At 34.5% G+C, this 22371-nt stretch overlaps 1 protein-coding gene across 1 annotated transcript in view; it reads right to left on the reverse strand.

Moving 5' to 3' along the window:
- LOC148944461 (stress-associated endoplasmic reticulum protein 2) overlaps nucleotides 1–22371 on the reverse strand; it is a 33687-nt gene that overhangs the window by 9038 nt on the left and 2278 nt on the right. Inside the window, exon 2 of the mRNA XM_089099747.1 lies at nucleotides 3895–3967. Coding sequence (XP_088955873.1) covers nucleotides 3895–3967 — 73 coding nt within the window. The remainder of the gene's footprint in view (nucleotides 1–3894; nucleotides 3968–22371) is intronic.

Genomic DNA, 22371 nt, shown 5'->3' on the forward strand with positions numbered 1-22371 from the left:
TTGTCAAGAAAAGGACTGTCATTGCTGTCCCAAATGAGATCCTACTTAATGGTCTGAGTGGCCATTGTCCTTGCAAGTCCGACAAAAATAACGCTTCTTAATACCAGCAAAAGAACTCCACGAGTAAACCGAGATTCATCTGCAAAAAATGCAAAGTCGCATTGTGCCCCGAATGTTTCGAGAACTTTCAGTGTCCGATAAGCCTTTCGAAACAGTGTTTTCTGGGCGGCGTCCCCGTATGCGGACAGTAGCATATTTTACCTTTTTATCCTTTTTTGTCAGTTTCTGAATACATATCTGAAATCTACGTATCTTTAGGAAAGAACTTTGTCCTGTCAGTTTATCTCAAAATAACTTAATAAAAAGGGAGGTACTACCCTGTAGCATACTTATTATGGCTCAGTCAAACAGTTCGTGTTAACGAACTGTAAATAAGGATCGACTCGGCTCAATAGTAACTGCAACTCTAAAAAACAGGAATTTTGATATCAATAGATACATCAAAAGAATTTACTTATTATTGCTGATTCCAAATATATAAGGTTGATCAAGTTTAGTATTACCCATCAAAACCTACTATTTGCCTAATTTTCGAAAAAAGGGGAAAACAACCCCTAAAAGCGAAGGAATCTTCCTCCACCATCAGGCTCAGCATATCAGATAACCCTGCTGTAGAAGTTTCAAGCTCTTGTATACAAAAATGTGGATTTTTTTTCTAGGGATGATAGTATCGAACTAATTGTCCTAGAAGGTCGGGAGATTTTTATTTAATATAAATAAAGGGACATGAACGATTAGTTCATATCCCCCCATACACCTTTCTATTTTTATGTGAAGAGTCATGGCGAATTAGACAATTTGTGTGTTGGAAGAAGATCTTTTAGGCTTCTGGTAGCAACCCCCCCCCGCCCCCGCATACAAGATGACCAACCGTCTTCCATCATAACAGCTGATGCACAATTGTACATCACTAAATATGATTTCATGATTTCAAGTGAGTCAACCTAGTTAAGTCACACACAAAGTAAATGTTCACATATAATACCATTTATCTTGTATACATCAGTAGCGGTTTTAAGCCTCATAATATCAGGGAGGAGGACAAGGTATACCACAGGAGTGTAAAAATATAAATAAAATGAATTTAATATCGGACGTCATAAAAACTGGGGGGGGGGCAGCCCCCCACCCCCTTTTCCAGGCCTAGAACCTCTGCTGGTATGAACTTTGTCACTTTTCAGGACTGAATGTACCACCGTATGGCATTATTTCCTATGCAACTGGGAAGCTCAATACATAATTTCTTTATTATTTTACATAAATTGGGTATCTCAAGAGTTTTCAATCGATACCAACTTGGTCCTCTTTGGGTCAAAATCGTTTGTTTGGTGCCACAAAAATGGCAAAAAACACCACCTTCCCGTGGCAAAATCTTCTTGGTCTCTTAAAAAGGGCACTAAAGGTTCTAATTTCCGCTCAAATGAACCCTCTCCCCATATTCTAGGGACATTAATCCGATACAGTCACCAGCTGGTAGAAAGAAACGAAACAAATTGACATACATCCATGATTTTTCTTCTGGAATAAGTACAAAATTCCACATTTCTGTAGATAGGAGCTTGAAACCTGCACAATTGTGTTCTATGATATGTTGAATCTAATGGTGTGATTTTCATAGAAATCACTTGCCAATTTTTTTTTTTGGGGGGGGGGAGGGGGAGGGTGCCCCCTCCCCAAAAAAGGACTCGTAGACTTTGACGGGTAAAATTAGACAATGAATTTTATATATATGGAATCAGCATAAAGACATTTTTTTTATTTATTAATTGATATCCAAGTAACTTTTTTAGAGTTTCAGTTACTATTGGCACAAGTTAATCCTTACTTACAGTTTGTTACCACAGACTGTTTGATACATTATAACACGCATTTAATTCAGCTGACAAAAAGCTTCTTTGAAGGCCCTATCCTTGCATGGTATACTAGATAAGCATGCGCAAGTGGTTAGCACAATGAACAATTTTAATACTGCTGTGGTTAAGGAAGGAACTAAGGGTAGCTTATACAGATGATTGGAGTTTCCTAGATAAGGAAGAAACTAAGGGTAGCTTATGCAGGTGTTTTGAGTTTCCTGGATAAAATGCAAACAAAACGAATGATTTTTTTAGGCTTAGAGGGTTTATAGTGCAAGCATAGATTTGGAAAAATTATGTTCAGAAGATTCAGTAATTTAAAATATAAGTAAACGAGGATGAAGAAACAATGTTAGGAAATGGGGGAGTTGAACAGAAGGATAGCTTCATTCATCTGGGTAATATCATTAATATAGAAGGCAAATCTACTGAAGATGTAAAAAGTAGAATAGCCACAGTACAGTGTTCATCCATAGCTGAAAAACATTTTGAAGAGTAGGAACGTAAGTACTGAAATTAAGATATTCAAAGCCTTGTAACAACAGTGATTAACCATGGCTCTGAAATGTGGGTGCTTTGAAAGGTTAAGGAGGATATACTAAATGTTTTTCAAAGAATTGTGTAAGGATAGTTGTAGGTACTTATTTGCCTGACCTTATATAAAACAGTAGGCTGGAAGAAATTTCAAGGGCTATAATGAAAGAAAGGTTAAGATGAGTAGGTCACGTTTGAAGGATGAAGGATGGAAGGTCACCAAATCACGCTTTTCCCCTATCCTTGCCGGAACAAACAAAAGTTTGACATCCTTAAATGCTGTGAAAAGAAATCATATAAAAAGATTCAAGGGAATTAGAGCGTCACAGAAGGAAGTGAATGGTGAGACTATGGACAGACTGAAGTGGAAGAGCAGCAAGCCAAGTGTTTGCTATTGTTAACCACTGATATCAATAATGGGCTTTATCTATTTATTCTAAGGATAATCATAATTGATTGCTTTTCCATATAATTGGTATACTAATGGCATTCTTTTGAAGTTGTTCCCCCGCTCTCCCAAAATTCCTTATGTTGGCACAGACACAGAGTAAAAAGACTAGTTTACTAAGTCACATCAACTTAAATCATTAGAAAGGTACATCTCTTAGGTAGGAGAATAGGAAACACTACTCAGTACTCCAAAATTCCCAAACAAAAGCCCCCCCCCCAAAAAAAAAAATCTCAAATAGTGGGAAATGTTTTGGGAAAAAAAGTTACAAAAAGTGACACTCATATCTGTCTGAACACATACAATGGCCAAATCAGTTACAGAATATTTTCCCTAAACAGACATTAAGTTTGCATACAAAGTTCTTATATTTCACATTCTTTATAATGAATTATTTCCTTGTTTCATCATAATTTCCTATTGATAGCATAGTTTGTATTTTAATCTATATTTCACATGCAAATAGACAAAGTATTTATCTAATATTTAAGAAGATTAGCAAGGGAAACGTCCCTGTTATATATTTTACTCTAATTAGAAATAAAATTTGTTCAAACTAAGCTTAAGATATTCATTAATAGTAGAGAAAACCCAGCACGTTTAGGAATTCAAATATACTAAACAAAATGAAACTTCGGCATAATAATATTCAGCAATGGTAGAAAAAATTTAACTTGACTGTTTGCAACAAAATAGAAATCAACAAAAAGAAAATTCAAAAATATAGGAAATCCCACTTAGCTTCTGAATTCTCCAGCTATTGGGTTTTCCATACTTTTGAGCTGTTGAAATTTATCTTTTTTTTAATTTTGGTCACAAATGACTTCATTGAATTTCTAATTTTTCTTCTTTTACAGTGTAAGGAAAGAACCAATGCGTTTTTTAAGCATCTATTTCAATTAAATTTCTTGCATTTGTAGACACTTAGTACATGCTACATTGGTTGGATATAGTTATGCCACATAACAAAAGGCAGATTCATTAGTAAATTTCACTTACTTGATCCAATTACAACAAACACAAAGAGAGCCAAAAGCCAGGGTCCAACTGGGGATTCATTTTCGCTGTTTTTCTAGAAAAGAAAAAGGATAATAGTTATATATCGGTCTATAGTCTATACTCTCATTCACACAACAGCAACCTTATAAGAAAATCGAAATATATTTTCTTGTGATTATTATTGCTTCTAATCAGCAGTTGTACCAAACCTATCCTGCTCAAGTCATCCTCAGGGCTATACTGTGGTGTTTATCCTCCCCATAGTATAGTGCAGACGGTTTGATATCATCTATTTTCCCTTCTTGTTTTAGTTTTATATTTGTGCTTAAAGCTTTTTCCAATAGGAAATGTTTAGAAGTCCTCCAAAAAAAAACGTCCCCCCAGATCCCAAATCAAATTCCATAGTGAAAGATACCCATCCTGGCTGGTCAAGCACATTATCTGAAAGTTCTAATGATGGCTCAAATTCGGAGAATAGGACAATGGTAAATGTAGATCCTAATGAAAACATAAATGATGATAATGGGTTTCAAGAGGTCCCCTCTAGAAGCTCTAAAAAAAAGGAAAAAAATCTCCCCAATTAAAAGCATTTCCCCTCTCCCTGCCCAAGATCCTCCCTCCAAAAACTTAGGAATTTACCTTAAAATTACTCCCACTACCCCCTTTGAAATAAAAATGATCACTGCAATAAGAGTTGCAATTTTCAAACTGCTAAAATCAATGTTCTATCTTAACATTAACCGTGATGGATCTCTGCTAATAGCTGTAGAAGATCAGAAATCAGCGGATACAATAATTAACCTTAAATCCCTTCTGAATATCCCCATTATTGCATCTAATTGGAACCCAAAACAATCACCAACAAAAATTAGAGTTTATAATGTTCCCCCAGAGATATCTACTCAGGAGTTAAAAGAAGACCTCTCAGATAGGGCTGGAAACACAATCCCAGTTGAGGATGTTACCCAACTTGGAAAACCTAACTCTACTGGCCTAAAAACTAATAGATCCTTCTTATTCACACTAAAGGATAAAATTTATAGCCCAGAAAAATTATTCCTATTTGGGCAAATCAAACCACACAAGGAATACAAACCTAAGCCTATTCTGTGTCAGAAGTGTTTCAAACTGGGACACACGACAAACAAATGCACTGAAATTCTCCAAGAGTGTAGTAATTGTAAATCTTTCCATCCTATAGAGCTGACAACCTGCAACAACACCCAGCCTACATGCATCAATTGCAAAGGCCCACATGAATCTACAAATAAATCATTATGCCCTGCATACAAGAAAAGAGCTCTAACACTCCAAATATCAACAGAGAAGGACATCCCATACCCCTTTGCAGCAATGGAAGCAAATTCTGCCCAACAATACCAAATAAAGCCTGTAATGAAACCAACCAAAACCCACAAGTCAAATGCCCCAAATGCATCAAGCACCCCATATAAAACAACATCTTCTAAGCCCCCTAGCTCAAATCCCTATCAGAAGGGATCACCAAGCCAGCAAGTCTCGTTTTCCAGTGAGATGAGGCCAGCCTGGCCCTTCCTCCCTAGAAGAAACAAACCAGAAACACTACCAGGAATCAATCTCTTAACCAACAAACAGGATGCACTACCAAAAATGCAATCCCCAAATATATGCTTATTCATTCTAAACTGTAATGCAGTTCAGGCCATGAACATACATCAACAACAGAAAACAAAAATTATTGCAGAATTGGCAAAAATCTACATCCCAGATGATATGCTCATTCAAGCAAAAAAAGATCTTGCTTCACTTTTAACAAAGCTGAACATTGATACACAGTCATATGAAGAATAAATCAACAACACAACATTTATCTATACTCCAATGGAATGTAAGATCACTCACAGAAAATAAGTTAATGAACTAATATCATTTATGAATAATAATTCCATTAATATTGCTTGCCTCCAGGAAACTCATTTAACCCAAAATCAACAAATTAAGTCTCTGGGATACACTATCCTGAGAAAGGATAGATCTTCAGAGAGAAAAGGAGGAGGTGTAGCTTTATTAGTTAATAATAATATAAAATTTTGTGGCATCAATTTTCCAGATGTTGAAAATGATGTTGATATAATTGGTATAAGTGTTTGGCTGAATAATTTAAAAACCTACATAATAAGCTTTTATAACCCTAATGGCCAAACTACAGATGCCAAGGATTTCTTTAATTATATAAATAATTCTAATATGTTAAAAAATATCATTATTTGTGGTGATTTCAATGCCCACAGCCTTTTGTGGGGGAATAAACCAGCAAATAAAGCTGGTAAATTTATTGAGCATATGACTTCAAATAGTAATGAATTAGCTGTTGCTACCCCTCCAAACCTGAATACATATTTTAACCCCAAAAGTGGCGAATTCTCCACAATTGACCTACGAATTGTGTCTTTAAATTTTTTGAACAAAATTTACATAAATAAAACTGATAGTCTATGTACAGACCACTTTGCTATAGTTTGCTCCCTAAATGAACCTACTGAAACTTCATCTCATACCTCCAAGTATATCAACACTAAAGCAAATTGGTCTATTTTCCAAAATAAGCTAAATGATGAAATTACAAGTTTCACCCAAAGTTCATGCATTTCTAACACAACAGTTGACACACATGCTGAAGCCTTGACATCTTTACTAATAAATACAGCTAATCATGCTATCCCCAGGACAACACCTAAGAAAAAATTCCCTAAACAAATTCCTAAAGCATGGTGGACAAATGAGTGCCTAAATAAATGGAGGATAAAAAAGGCAGCTAGGACAGAATTCATAAAAAAACCAACACCTACTACATATTTAAAAAAATTACAAGCACAATCTAATCTAAAAAGGACTATAATAGATGCTAAATATAAATACTGGAATAATTTTGCAAATAATCTCTCCAGAGAAACGCATGAGCCAATTATACATAAAGTCATAAGCCACATATGTGGGAAAAAGACTTCTCCCAGCCCACTCCTGTATGAGCTTATACATAATAATACCCATTATGACAATGATATTGAAAAGGCTAACCTATTTGCAACTCTTTTTGTTAATAAGCTAACATCAAATAATCTAAGCAAACTGTCCACAATTCCTATGAACCCTAGTTACCAACCACGCCCAGGATCCGAGTATATAACTAATCCATTTTCAATCCAGGAATTGAATAATGCAATACATCATATTAGGTCCAAAACTAGCAGCAGCTATGACAATATACACCCTACATGGATAAAGAATCTTACACCCTCATACAAACATAAACTGCTAAATTGTTATAATCACGCTTGGGCAACTTCTAGGTTCCCCAATATATGGAAATGTTCGTCTCTTTTACCAATCCTAAAGAAAACTAAACCAAAAGATAACCCTGAGTCTTATAGGCTCATAATGATTACACCTGTAATGGGGAAAATAATGGAGAAAAAGATTTATCAGATACTCCTCTGGTTTGTTGAGAAAAATAACAAGATCCCACACATTCAAACTGGATTCAGGAAATACCACTCTTCAACAGATGCTTTCATTTTGCTAACAAATGCAATAAATGAATCTTTGTCAAAAAATAATATCCTAGTGGCAGCTTTCCTAAATTTTGAAGGAGCATATGACAATGTGAACCACCAAATCCTTTTAAATAAACTTGCAAACCTTGGAGTACCTCCCAAGCTAGTATCCTTTATTAACTCCTTCATAGAAGTGTGAAGTTTCATTGTTTGTGTTGGTCCAGCCTCTTCACCCCAAAAGACACTATCCAAAGGCCTACCTCAGGGAGTAGTCCTCAGTTGCCTCCTATTTGCCCTATATCTCTGGGACATGAACCTACCCCACACGAATCTACAATATGCTGATGATCTGGTGCTATGGTCATCTGACAAAACCTTTCAGATAGCACAGTCAAATCTGCAAAAGTCACTTTTCCAGTTTGAAAAATTCTCTCAACGTTCAGATTTACCCATTGCACCCACCAAGTCAAAAATAATCCAATTTCACTGGAAGCGAAACAATGTTAATGCAAAACTAACTCTAAATAAAACAACTATTCCAGAAGATAATAATATTAATTACCTAGGTCTCATGCTTGACCAAAAACTTAATTTCCACCTCCACATTTCAAACACAATAAAAAAATGTTATAGAAAAGCAAATATACTAAAAAGACCTCTTTCCACACCCTTGGGTTGTAAGGAGAAAACCTTACTCCAGTTTTATAAATCACATATAAGACCCCATATTGACTATGGGCTCATTGTCTTTGGTGCATGTGCAAAAACCCAGATGCAAAAAATTGAAACAACACAAAATGATATAATACGTCTTATATTTGGTCTTAGGAAACCCACAAGCACCAAGTTTCTGCTTATGGAGAGTGGATTACCAACAATAAGGGAGAGACGTAGCTTTCTCTTGATAAAACATCTTACAAAAATTGAATCAAATAGCTCACACACATTACATAATTGGTTAAGAAATCCAGCCATGTATAGAGGTATTGCAGATGAGTATGCCAATATTCAAAAGAAGTTCCCTGTACCAGCAAAGTCTATTGCACCTACTTTGCCCCAATCCCCTCCATGGAATTGGTCATCTCCCATAATAAATACTGAATTTTCAAAATGGAATAAAGAGTTAACCCCCATTGCTTTTGTCCAGAAAAAATTTGCAGAACTTAATACAATTACCTATAAAAATCACTTCCAAATATTTGTTGATGGGTCAAGAATGAACGAGAAGGTTGCAAGTGGTGTTTTCCTTCCTCACCTGAAAATTGCAATGGGCGAGAGATTATTTAATAATTTATTTATAATGTCTGCTGAGTTAAATGCCATAATCATGGCATTAGAACACCTTAAGCAAAACCAATCTCTGATTGAAAATTCGAATAATATTATCATCTATTCCGACTCTTTATCAAGCCTTGAGTTGCTGGCCTCAGCTCCTCAATATAAGTTGGACATTGACACTTATCATTGTCTCAGCATTATTGATAATCTTGCTTCAAGTGGCATAAAAACTTACTTTCAGTACATTCCTAGCCACTCTGGCATAAGTGGTAATCATCAGGTTGATGAAATAGCAAAAAATGCTATAAATATTGACCAGTCAAGTGGGAGACCAATTCCAATTAGAGATATTTACCAATGGAGGCTATCAGATATTAATTTTAATAAGATTAATACTATCCTTTCACCCTTTCCCAATAAGTATATTTATAAAATTTATCATAGAATTTGTTCTGTAACAAATGGACTAAATTTCCTTGCATTCTCATATAAGTTTTCTAATTCAAGTGGTTCAATTCCCCTGTCCCCTCTTTGCAGGCATTGTAATATGAATAATGAAACAATTGACCATTGCCTATTTGAATGTAATATGCTGCCGTCTGCACAACATACCTTGCTTTCTAAACTGTTAAAATACTTCAAACACCACAAAATCCCACTATCAGCCAAGAGCCTAGCCAACTATACCTGCACACAGAGTATAGAAATCGACATCTATCATCTTATATTTGAACTCCTCGAGTCGAAAGATCTGCTGAAAGATATCTGAATATATCTAATAAATATGAGGCAATCAAGCCAGTAGCTCTGTAGCCCACAGAGTGAAGCAAAAGGAAAAGGGCTAAATAGTGTTACTGAAAAGCCCGCCTGCTGTTAAATAGAAGAAGAAGGAAGAAGTCTAAATATTCAGCCATCAATATAGGATAAACGAAATTAGAATTTCATAATTTACAATATAAGTACTAGCAACAAATCAAATTAGAATCAATACAAGGGCATTGACTAATTAAAGAGTAAGAAGTCTTCAATTTTTTGTCTTTTTTCCAGTCAATTTATAAAGAAGAGGTGGCCATAAAAACTTGGAAGGGGCTCATTATATCAGAAACCAGAAAGTTATAGTACCTTTATAAGAACCAGGGAAATAAAAACGAAAACATTTTTTGCTCCCTTTATCCCATCTATTCATACCTGAAAACTGGGATTTTCTATGATTTCTCTATTCATAGAGAAATCATATTGTATTGTCATATCATATCATATTTTATTGGTTGTTATACAATTACAAAGACTTTTACATTTTATAAAGTGTTCTATTCTTGCCACCCTGAATTGTGAAAAAAAAACAAGCATAAGCTTTCCTGTTCACAGAAAAAGCCCAACCAAATAGTTGTAATGCAAAATTTGCCTTGATCTTATTGTTGAAAATTACAACCATCAATAGGGCATTACGAATGGTTGGAATGCACAATCTGTCTGTATCTTATAGTTGAAAATTACAAACATCAATAGAGCATTACAACCATTTGCTATTGAACAAATATAGGCTAGTGAGAATATGTAAAACTTAAGTAATAAAAGTGATATTTTTGGAATCAGAAGAAAGATAAGAATTCTATCAATATGTCAATAATCAAATACAGGGAAAAATATAACAAAATAGGATAGACTAACTGGTTTTATAAAAAGATATTCTTGTAGGTATGTAAATTAACTAATGATTTGAAGTGTTAAATCTTGAATAATTTTAATAATAGTCATAGTAATTTTTAGCTGTTCAATGATACATATATACATTTCTTCTCAATTCCTGTTTGGTAACAAGATGTTACTGTTATTTTCCTATATAATTTTACAAATTCAATCACTGTTTTTTGTTTTTATCCAGTTGACTATCAATTAATGGCAGCATTTGTCCATTGCATTAGCAATCAGGAAAGTTACACTTCCTTGACCTGCATGATTAAGTATTTCTTTGCTCATTTTCTGATTTTTTACATTGGTTCCTGATTTTAAAACTTGGCACCTACTAACCACATAACTGCATATGGAGTCTTTTTTCATTAAAAATTGTGTTCCCTGGTTTTCCCAATTTTAATATTGTTGTACAATATTAAAATATTATAAAACAATATAAAAATTTATATTGTTGTGTAGGTTCCTACTTAAACAGTCTAAAGAATCAGATTTCATTTTTACTGTATTTTTAGGACTAGAAGTGATGAGTGAAACAAGTTCTCTCCTGTGCCCTTTTTGCCCACAGGAACCCCTGCCACCCTCCATGACATCAGAACAAAAATTTTAGACAGTTATTTCATTTATTGAAAGGTCCAACAACGTGCAGCAATAGGAGAATGATTGATGTAGCCCAAAGGGCAAGGGCTTTGAATGAGGCAATTGCCCAATTCTTCAAAGGAACATTTAATCCAACAAGATGGATTTTCTTGCACCTTGTTAAAGTCATAATCTTGGAAGGAATCTAAATCTGTATGACTGGAGGTACAAATTGGCCCACGACACCTTAAAGCCTAGTCCCAGATGGTAGTTATGCCAAAGAGTGTAAATGCATAAATACATTTCTTTTTTTTTTTTGCTTTAAACTTACATAGCAGGAAACTAATAATCCAGACCAAAAAGACCTAAATACAAGACCTCAAATACATTCAATTGGCCCAGGCCAAAAGAGCTACCAGATCTGGAATATTTTTGACCAGCACAGACCAAAAGCAGATGTCAGACTTGGAATAATTTCAATCAGACAAAACCAGGGGCGCCAATTCGCAAAACTATAAGAGGGGATGGAATATGTTTTTCTACGAATAAGGGAGCAATTTATTATTTTTCCAACTTTTTTTTTTTAAATGAAAATGATAAAAAAGAAAGCTATATTTCAACAATAATACAAAACAAGCTTCATCCAACCCATCCCTCTTCATTGCCGCCCCTGGCCTATACCAAAGGGATTACTTCATTTGGGACATATTCAATCCCCCCAGAACCAAGGAGTCACCAGACTTGAGATATTTCTAATCAGTCAAAACTAAAAGTAGTTGTTGGGCTTGGAATATATTCACTTGACCTAATCCATAAGTAGGTGTTGGGGTTGGAATATATTCATTTGGCCTAGACCAAAAGAAGTTACAGGACTTGGAATCTTTTTGATGAGTTTATATCAAAAGGAATTAACAGACTTGGAATAATTTTAATTAGACCAGACAAGAAGAAGTTACAAAGCTTGAAAAACTTTCCAGCAACCCAGACCAAAAAGATTTAACAGACCTGGATTATTTTTTATCAAAAGTGCTACAGGACTTCAGACATTTCTGATAATTGAAACTGCTTTGAGGTGACCTCAAAGCAGGAAGAATTTTTTCAGAACTTTAATCTGGGCCAAAAGGATTTCAGCACACTACAAAATTTACCAAAAAGATATATGGTATGCTTGATCACCTTGAAACTTGCAGGGCAAGTGTCCTAGGCAAAGGAGACTTCAAAACAGAAAAGGGTTACAGGTCCAAAGAGTTAGGTCTTTGAAATCCTGAAAGTAGTCCTCTTTCTTTAGATTAAAGCTGCTTGGACAGATTAATATGAGGTAATCAAAATAAGACAGGATGAAGTTTGAAAGTACTCCCTCCTCTGATTGCTCAGCTAAATGGCCTCATAGCTGAAAAAATGGGACCAACATTTTTTAGAGCATCCCAGTCTAGGCTTCCTATCCTCTCTTTATTTTCAACCAAGTCAATGCTGCAAAATTTCCATGACACAATACAAAGAAGTCCTGTGTCAATGCAAAAAGAAGCTCAGTCCAAGCTGAAGACTAACTTGGTGGACATAGGGCAACTTTTTTTTAATTGGAATCCAGTGAATACTTTTAGAGTGGATGATTAAAAACTGAAGTAGGCCAGTAGCCCCTTTCAGTACCTCCATAAATCTGTTGAATAGAAATGTATGCACAGTGAATCTTGCCTGAACTGGAATCATGAAAGAGCAATCGATCTGCACAATTGGACAACCAATAAAGAGCCTGTGGCCCCTTCAACACATCTAACAAAACATGCAGCAATAGGGTAGGCAATCAACATCATTTTATAACTGGAGTCAAGCAAGGATTTTTAATCAGTATGATTAGAAACCAAAACAAGTTAATTTGCATCCTCTAGCACCCCATCACATACCAAATTTTGGCTGAAAGGTAGGCATGTTGCACTTTGTTTGTCTTGAAATCATATGCACATTTTAACCTTTTTTAATGGAGGCAGAATGTGAGCTGTGGCCCATCAACCCCTTCCCAATTTTAGCATAGATGTTTGTCTCTCAAAACCCCTTGAAACATGGGGCAAGTACCTTGGACCAATGGGACACAAGATTGATTATTTACAGATAGGTCTACCTTTTCTCTGACCTTTTTACAGAAGTTCTCTGATCAACTTGAAACTTATAGGGCAAGGGCCTTGGGGCAAATGGATCACTTTTCAACAACAGACATACACTGCCAGGCCTTCTCCACTTTCACAATTAGAAACCCAGATCTGTTTGAAATCTGATGGACATATTGTTAAAGTCAAGCAAATTCCCCCTGAAAATGTTAAAAAACTTCTAAGTTTCAAAAGCCAGGGATTCCCTAAACTATGAAACTTTGAGGCCTGATATCTCTTAGACTTTAAATGTTATTGGTCAAAATATTTCTTGGAGGAAGTTTCTTGGGGTCTAGGTATCTTTCAATCAATTTTCAATAAAATCTTAGCACTTTCTTTCAACCTCTGTCTGCCATGCTATAGTCTGTTCCCCATTGGCTTGGCAGTTTTACACTTTTGGCACAATGAACCTTGCAATTGAACCTTCTTAGATTTAATTTTGTTTAGATTAGATTACTTCATTTTACACACATATACAAAAAATTATGCAGTACCTACTACTACTCTAAAGGGCTTGTTGGCATCAGATGGCAAAGTGGTCTTCTCTGCTCTACAAATACTGGCAGTAAAATTTTAGAATATTTTACTTATGATTCCAATGTAATTTATACATAAATAACAAACATTCTATATACATAAAACATTAATATTACATAAAAAACTGAACACCAGCATCAATACAAGCATCATTACTATGGCTGCAGCCTTGAAGGAAACCAAACTAGTCAAATTTTTAATTTCAACTGGATTTACATCACATACAGAAGGGGCAAAGTTTCTAATAACAAAAGAAGCTCTAGTTGTCAAGGAGGCACACTTGTGCCTCTATAAAGAGGCGACCCACCACAATGTTAAGCGATTTCAGGTCCTAGAGGTCGCAGAGAGACGGCGGTGATTGCATTTTGTAGCCCAACCTCAAACTAAGAAACGAGCAAAATTACATCCTCCTCCGACTTTATCTTCATGGGGTAAACTGGGCCGGAAATTTCGACCCTCCCACCATAACCCCCCTTTAACGTTGTCCAATTGGGCTGAAATTTAGAGGTTGAGCTTTCCTGGGGTCTAGGAGCTTATCCTCGAAATTTCAGCTCAATCCGATCACTCCTTCCCTGTTTTCAAAAAACCAAATATAGCCACTTAAAATTCATCATTTTTTTTCCTTAGCCACGCCTACAGGCCACAGTTGGCAACTGATCCGGGTGAATGAGGACTCATCCGAAGCAGAATTCGACCTGTTAGGGCCTTTTGATATTTTCAGACCGAAAAAATTATCCCCCGAATTTACATTTACGAAAAACCTCGTTTTCCTATAATAGCCCATGTTAATTTTTCCCACCACAACCCCCTTTTACGTTGTCTGATCGGACTGAAATTTAGAGAATAAGCTTTCCTGGGGCCTGGGAGCTTATCCTCGAAATTTCAGCTCAATCTGATCACCCCTTCCCTGCTTTCCAAAAACCAAATATCAAGTTTCCTGGGAATTTGCTTGCGTCGAAAATAGCTTCCATTTACTAAAAAACAATTACAACTGGTCTGTTTAGTCCAGCGGTTGATACTCCAGACTGTCAGGCGGAAAACCCGGGTTCGATTCACCGTCAGAGCAAATTTTTTATATACTGAATTTACAGTTTAAAATAGAAACTCAGTTTCTTTTTTAAATAACTCCTGACACGATCAGCAAACAGTTAGTCAAGCAATAATAAGTAATAAACTGTACAAAAACGTGCAGAAACTATTTGAAAAAAACTACGTTTTCTAAAGATTTAAAGAGGCTGAGTTACAAGGTCGAACCTTAAAACGCACAGGTATTCGGAGGCACTGTGGGGGGGCGACCGCCCCCCAAACCCCCTGCTTTCCCGGCCTTTAAATAAAAAATGAAAGTTTTTTTTAAACTGAAAGTAAGGAGCGACATTAAATCTTATAACGAACAGAAATTATTCCGTATATGAAAGGGGCTGTGCCCTCCTCAACGCCTCGCTCTTTACGCTAAAGTTTTTATTGTTTAAAAAAAGAGTTGTGAGAAAGTCAAACTTTAGCGTAAAGAGCGAGGCGTTGAGGAGGGCACAGCCCCTTTCATATACGGAATAATTTCTGTTCGTTTTAAGATTTAATGTCGCTCCTTACTTTCAGTTTAAAAAAACTTTCTTTTTTTATTTAAAGGCTGCGAAAGCGGGGGGTATGGGGGGGCGGCAGCCCCCCAACTGTGCCTCCTAATCCCTGTACGTTTTAAGGTTCGACCTTGTAACTCAGCCTCTTTAACTCTTTAGAAAACGTAGTTTTTTTTCAAATAATATTTGTATAAGGTGTACAAGGTTTGAGGCTCTTTATGTATCATAACCTTGAACGTCACTATCAATGGAGACAAAATTTCAAAAGGCAAGAGAAGCAGATAAAACAATCATTTACATTTCAAAATACCAACTTTACAATCTTGAAATACTGAAAAGTTACAATAAAATTTATTAATTGCAGGGTTAAAGTTTTGGGATATTGAAGTTTAACAGCTTTATTTTAGGCTCTTTGAATTTTTTAAGTAGCATGGCAGAGATTTGATTTTTAATTTCTTAAAGAGAATTGATTCATGATAGACATTTTTACAATTCTGATGCTATATTATCTGAATATGCTTTCCATGATAGATTTCATCATCCATAAAGCCCAAATTCTTTGTTACTTTTAATCCCTTCATTTTATTTTCATTTACTATTAAACCTGAATTAGTTACTACACTAGGGATTAAAAAAAAAAAAAAAATATAATTAGCTCTAGTCTGATGTTATGAGGTTGAAATCAGCCCACTCAATAAACTAACTAAATGCCTTTCTCATTTCCACCAAAAAGTAAATCAACTGATGGTAGAGCCACATGTAAAAGTATATCATCTGCAGATTGGATTATACCAGCCCCAGGCAAGTAATATCTAATCTGATCTATGAGAAGTAGAAAAAGACCTAGTATAGACCTCTTTGGTACTCCAAGTGTTATCCCCTAGTTACAGGAGTCAAAATCCAATTCACCACACCATGTTTTTGGTCTTTCAGATAAGTTGAACTCATGTAAAAATGTTTCAAGTTACACCATTTTTTTCTGCACAATTAACAACTGCTTATGATCAATTGTATTGAAAACCTTAAATAAATCCTGGAGTAAAGCAGCTGAAGACCCACTAAAAAGACTGTATTTACCCAATCTGTAAACTTAATAGTAGCCATTTTGGCTGGTATTTCTTTTCCCAAACCAAATTGAATATTTATAATTTTTTTAGTTTCAACATAATAAGTTCTGATCAAATCACTTTTCCAGGTACTTTAGAAAAAAAGGGAGGACAGAAATGGGTCTTTGTTTGAAGGGTCATCTCCCTTACCTCTTTTATGCAATATAGTTATTTTCACAACCTTCAAACCTCCCAAGAAAACCCCCTTGTCCATTTGAATTTTTAACCATATGACATAAGATTGTTGTTACACCAGCTTTAGCTGAATTAATAATCTTGAGCAAAATTTCATTCACACTGCTTGAATTCAATGTATTCAAGTAATAATTTTTTACATCTACTTCATTTACATTGCAAGAATTAAAAACCAATTGACTGTCTTCTGGAATTTCTTACTGAGCTACTTTGGAAGCCCTTTTAACCCTTCTCTGAGAATTCACATAGTTTTGTATCCTCATAAGAAAAATATTGACATAAATAAATGCAACATCCTTAGGAGTCAATTTATTGTTTTCTGGTTTTTTTTTCATATTGCATTTGTGCTTTGTAAATTCATCTTACAAATATATTTTTCAGCTCTCCTAAAATATTCAAGTATTTTTTAGACTGCTGAAAATTAATAAAAGATGATTTATTTCAATATATTTTATGCAGTTCATTTTTACAACTTACAAAATTCAAAATACCCTGAGTGATTTCTTTGGGGTTTATTATAACCCCTTATAATCTTGTAAAAGGCATGCCTTATTCAATAGTTTTGTAAGCAATGTGACAAAAATATTTTGTGCAAGAAATGGTTATTTTAATCAAACACTTGAGCAAAATTTGCCCCCCCCCCCCCATTAAACTAGCTTTCCTTAGACCTTGAAAATGGTTTTAATTTAGTTTATCATTCTTACTATATCATCCTAAAGGAATTCTCTATCTTACTAACAAGAAAAAGATGATCAAATCCACCAGTAAGTAAAATATCAGCAAATGGGAATTCAAGCAGCTTTTTGTCTACACATACATTCCTATAACTGACCATTTTTTCAACAACTGATTATCTACATAAGTACTTTTTTTCATAGCTTGCTTGTTTATACTCTACTGAAGTTATCATTTGCAACAGCAGTAGACAAAGAATAATTCAACACACAGCTGTCTACTTTCCAAATGTGCCAGCTTGCCAATCATACTACCTATAACAAGAGTCCAAGACACACTTCAAAATTAATGAACACTTGATTAAATCATTCAATGACTTTATATTCAAGGTGGCTGAAATGTTCACTGGTTTGGTTAGTATACCACTCATTGGTCCACACATTTCTAGCTCCAAATTTGTCATGTGACAAATTCCATAGTTGTTTGTGCTTTGATGTTAAGCACTCAGACATAAATACTTTCAATCTGGCCAGTTGTCTCTTATAAGCAAACACTTGCTTTGCATAACCAAGTGAATGAAAAGTGACAATAACAGGAGGGATAATGTTAACAACTGCATTAATCCTAGTTCATAAGCACTCAGTAAACCTGTTGCCAATGAAGTCATCTTAACCCCACAATTGGAACCCTTGAATAGATGCATCTTTATTCACTATTTTATCAAAAGAATTTTTAGTATTCTGTTTGTTAGTGCATTAAAAAAAAATCTAAGTCATATTAAGAATTATATTATGCTGTCTTATAAAAACCTCGATATTGCATTTGGAAGCAAGTCTGTTGTCTTCAAGAAGGCTAACTTGGACCTGCATACATGCCCTTTGAGTTTTAAGCCAATTTTAAAAGAAAAAACGAATGAATCTTTTGTGTTATCATCCATAAAACCAAATTTTTCTTTCTAATTATTAGTGAGCTCTCTTGGTCCAGTCTAAATACTGTGAGAGTTTCAAGCCAATTAGAGAAAAACAAATTTTGGCAGTTTCTCAGACAATCTGATTTGTTTCAAAATATATTATTCTCTTTGGTATGTTTTACCCAGTTAGTTGCAGGCTACTCATAGACAAACAAATGTTTGGGCTTCCACTTAGGACATAGCAAATAAATGCAACCATCAATCCTTTGAGGTTTTATTCAAACAGCACAGAACTACATGCATTAGCATAAATAAACTGATTTTTTTTTTTTTTTTTTTTTTTTTATTTATCCCTAATTTAGGAAGTAGCTCTATTTCATAGAAACAGGAAAATATTAATATGTTTCTAAAAAAAAAGAAAATAAAAAGTAAATGAAAGTGGAAAGGCCTGAAATATGTGTTAACCATAATTTCTAACATATTATGAAGCAAGAATTGTTTTATTAACATTTTTCTTTCTGAGGAGCCTAATCACTAAAATAGAACCAAAATGAAACCCTGAGAAATAGACCTAGGCTCAAATGAGCCACAGGGAAACTGTTTTGTGCCTTATACCTTTATATGAATCTTGCCTTATGAAGTGTTAAGAATTTATAAATACACTTGTTAAATTCAGAAAAAAAAACTTGATAAGCCTATGGCCAGGGGCATAGCTAAAGAATTTTTATTGGGGGGGGGGGGGGGGGCAAGAGGGGATGATATTGAAGTAGATGCTATTCATGCAGTAGTGAAGAAAAGTAAATATGTAACAAACTTACTTCTTGGTGAATTTAGAAATATTACACAATACATTATAAACAATAAACACACATTAAACAATCACAAATATAAGTGCTGGTGCTTAGCTTTTACTAAAATTGTCAGCAATGAACTGCTGCAGACACCAGTAGTATAGGATAAACAAGCTTTTGATGGGAAAAGGTGAATGTTGTATATACTCAGCTTTTTTCAGCCATATTCACCACTAATGTTGCAGTACACATCTGCCTCCACTTCCCACAACCCCCATGCCAAGCACAGGATGCTCTATTTCATAATTGGAACAAGCTCTATTCTAATAGCTGTGGGTACCAAGCTGTTGATTTGCTTGTAATTTTGAATGGATTTTGACTCTGTAAGATTTAACTTGTTGTGCTAAACCTTTAATAAACATGGCTTACTAAATATAATCTATGATATTTATCAAACTGATTTGTTTGTGGGTTCACCACTTTAGATTAATAAATAGTATTGATATCAACAGGCCACATTAAGCCAAAGCCAAAATCATAGGCAGCACATCAGCACTGTCTAAGTAAAGATACAGGATAAGTCAAAGTATTACCACAGAATATGCAACATTATATAAGTGACATATTCCCCACATTTAAATAGCAACTGTATTTTAAATTTGAAAGTATATGAAAATAGCCTTAGAATTATTACCTTATCCATTGGACATTGTTTGACAAAAAATATCCAGAAAATTTTGACAAATCTTGGCATCATTGGGGCAGAAATCTTAAGTTAATCAAAAATTACCAGTGACCCCCTAGTGTGCAAATATATACCCTGAATTGTTGACAGCAAAGTATCAAATTGCAAAATTCAGCACTATTTTTGTTGACAGCATTTGAAAACAGTTTATACTGAGTTGCCTAATAAATGAGGTTGGAATTGTTATAAATAAGTATTTTTGGAATATAGTACTCTTGAACAACCTATTTATAAACTAGTGATGTGTTTTTAACAGCTTTTCAATAACTTAGCTAGTGTTGATAACTTCTTTGTGTGGTAGCAAAAATGAAATACCTTTGGGGCCCCTTTAAGGGCTCATAATGCAATTAGCCCCAGAAGCAATTCTTGAATTATGAAAGAGCGTAAAAAAAGGCATCAAATGATGTTTTCACTTCCATCCTAGCTAAGTTATTGTGCCACCTAGATATTTACTGCTCTTTCATAATTTATATAAAATACCTTTGGGGCTATAATGGCTCAAGATGCAATTAGCCCCAGAAGCAATTATTGACTTTTGAAAGAGCATAAAAGAAGGCATCAAATGATGTTTTTGCTTTCATCCTAGCTGAATTATAGGGCTACCTAGAAATTTACCAAAAATTGATTATTATATTCAGAAAGAGCCAAAAAGATAGCATCTAGTGGTATGTTCACTTTATTTGTAGTTCAATAATATGAACTGCTCAATATTAACAATCAATACAGTCTTCTACAGCTTAGAAATAAAGAAATTTTGGTAAATTTTTTGTTATTCATATTATTGACTTTTGAATACAGTAAACATACCACTTAACACCTTTTTTATGCTCTTTCCAAATATAATAATCATTTTTGTCAGGAATGAATTTTACTCCTACCCTTATATACAAGGCCATACCCAAAGGGGGTTAGTGGGGTTTGACCCCCCCTCCCCTCGAAATGTTTGTTTGACTTGTAAAAATGTAACAAAAATGGATATAAACAAATTTTGTATGCATTTTTGGATGTTTTTTTGTGTGTAACCCCTCCCCCCCCCAAAAAAAAAATCCTGGGTACAAGCTTGCCTATATATACCAATTCAGGGTATATATTTGCACATTTGGGGGGTGGGGGTAAATTTTATTTCTTATGTAAATGAAAGGTAAGTTTAAACCCCCCCCCCCCTGCCCCTAATGTGCAAATATATACCCTGAATTGGTATATTGAGGGGTGGGGGGAAAATTCATTTCTGACAAAAATGATTATTATATTTGGAAAGAGCATTAAAAAAGGCATCAAGTGGTATGTTTACTTTATGCTTGAGTCAATAATATGAATAACAAAAAAATTGCCAGGAGTTTAAAGATAGTAGCTTGACACCACCTTCCCAGGGTACATTTTAGGCCATTGATTCATTCCTGAAAGTTTCCCTCACTTAGCTCAAAAACTTTTCAAGGTAACAAGAAGCCTTTCAGGTAAATTTTTTGCAAATCATATTATTGACTTACAAATGAAGTAAACATACCACATGGGAGTATACCCAATGGATAATATCCAAAAATTTATATTCTATAGAATGTAAAAATAATATCCAACCATACTTAGTTATTGCCAAAATTACCCAACTAGTTAGCTATCTGAAAAATCCTTTTAAGCAAATAAGAAATTATCCAACTTGGAAAATAATTAAAATTTAAAAGAAAAATAGTTTTATCTTGCTAGCCAAATACAATAAAGCATAAGAGCCAATTTAGTAACTCTTACTAGGTGGATAATACTTTAACTTAATGCTTCTGATATGTATCTAACTAGACAGATAAGTAAATTCTTCATGCAAACTAGTGATAATATCCAACTAGTCAGACAATTTTTTCTCTTAGACATAGCATGAACATCTAACTTGGTGGATCACTTTGCCCTAGCCCTTCTTTTTTGAAAGTTTTGCCTGCATAAGCTCTCTTGATTGGCTAGAAATGACAATTTGAAACTTAATTTGTAGTTGTAGCTGGTATAAATTTAGAATTGTGGCTCCTGATAAGGAGACAAGTTAAGAAAACAATTCTTACTTTAAAATATGTATAATGATCCTAGTTAACATATTATCCAAGGGGAGAACCTTTTTCATCAAGTCTTTCCTCTAAAAATCCTTCTTTTTCCAGCTTAAAAGAAAAAGTCAACAATAAACCTCCATGCTGACAAAATGTGTAAATCTTTTGAAATTGCTGCTATGAATTGCCAAATAAGTTGTTCCAGAGGTAGCATTCATTCATCCTGGTCATTGTTAATTCTGTTTTTAATTAGCAGTGGCAAAAAAAACTCATTTGTTGAGCTTGGCCAGAATGAACAGTATCTATAAAAACAATTTATTATAGTGGCAATTTTCAAAAGATTTATGCATTTCATTAGCATGGAGGTTTATTTTTGACTTTTTCTTTTAAGCTGGAAAAAGAAGAATTTTAGAGGAAAGACTTGATGATAATGGTTCTCCCCTTGGATAATATTTTATCTAGGATCATTATACATATTTTAAAGTAAGAATTGTTTTCTTAACATGTCTCCTTATCAGTAGCCACAATTCTAAACTTATAGGCCTACCTATTAGCTAAGCACCAAATATTACTTGTGAATGGTTGTTGCCTAGATGGCAAATTTTTATCAAATCATATTATTGACTTACAAATAAAGTGAATATACCACTTGATGCCTTTTTTACGCTATTTCCAAATATAATTATCATTTTTGTCG

This window comes from Artemia sp. Qi Xiang Cuo, chromosome 14 (assembly GCF_049724085.1).
Source record: "Artemia sp. Qi Xiang Cuo chromosome 14, ASM4972408v1, whole genome shotgun sequence".
NCBI lineage: Eukaryota > Metazoa > Arthropoda > Branchiopoda > Anostraca > Artemiidae > Artemia > Artemia sp. Qi Xiang Cuo.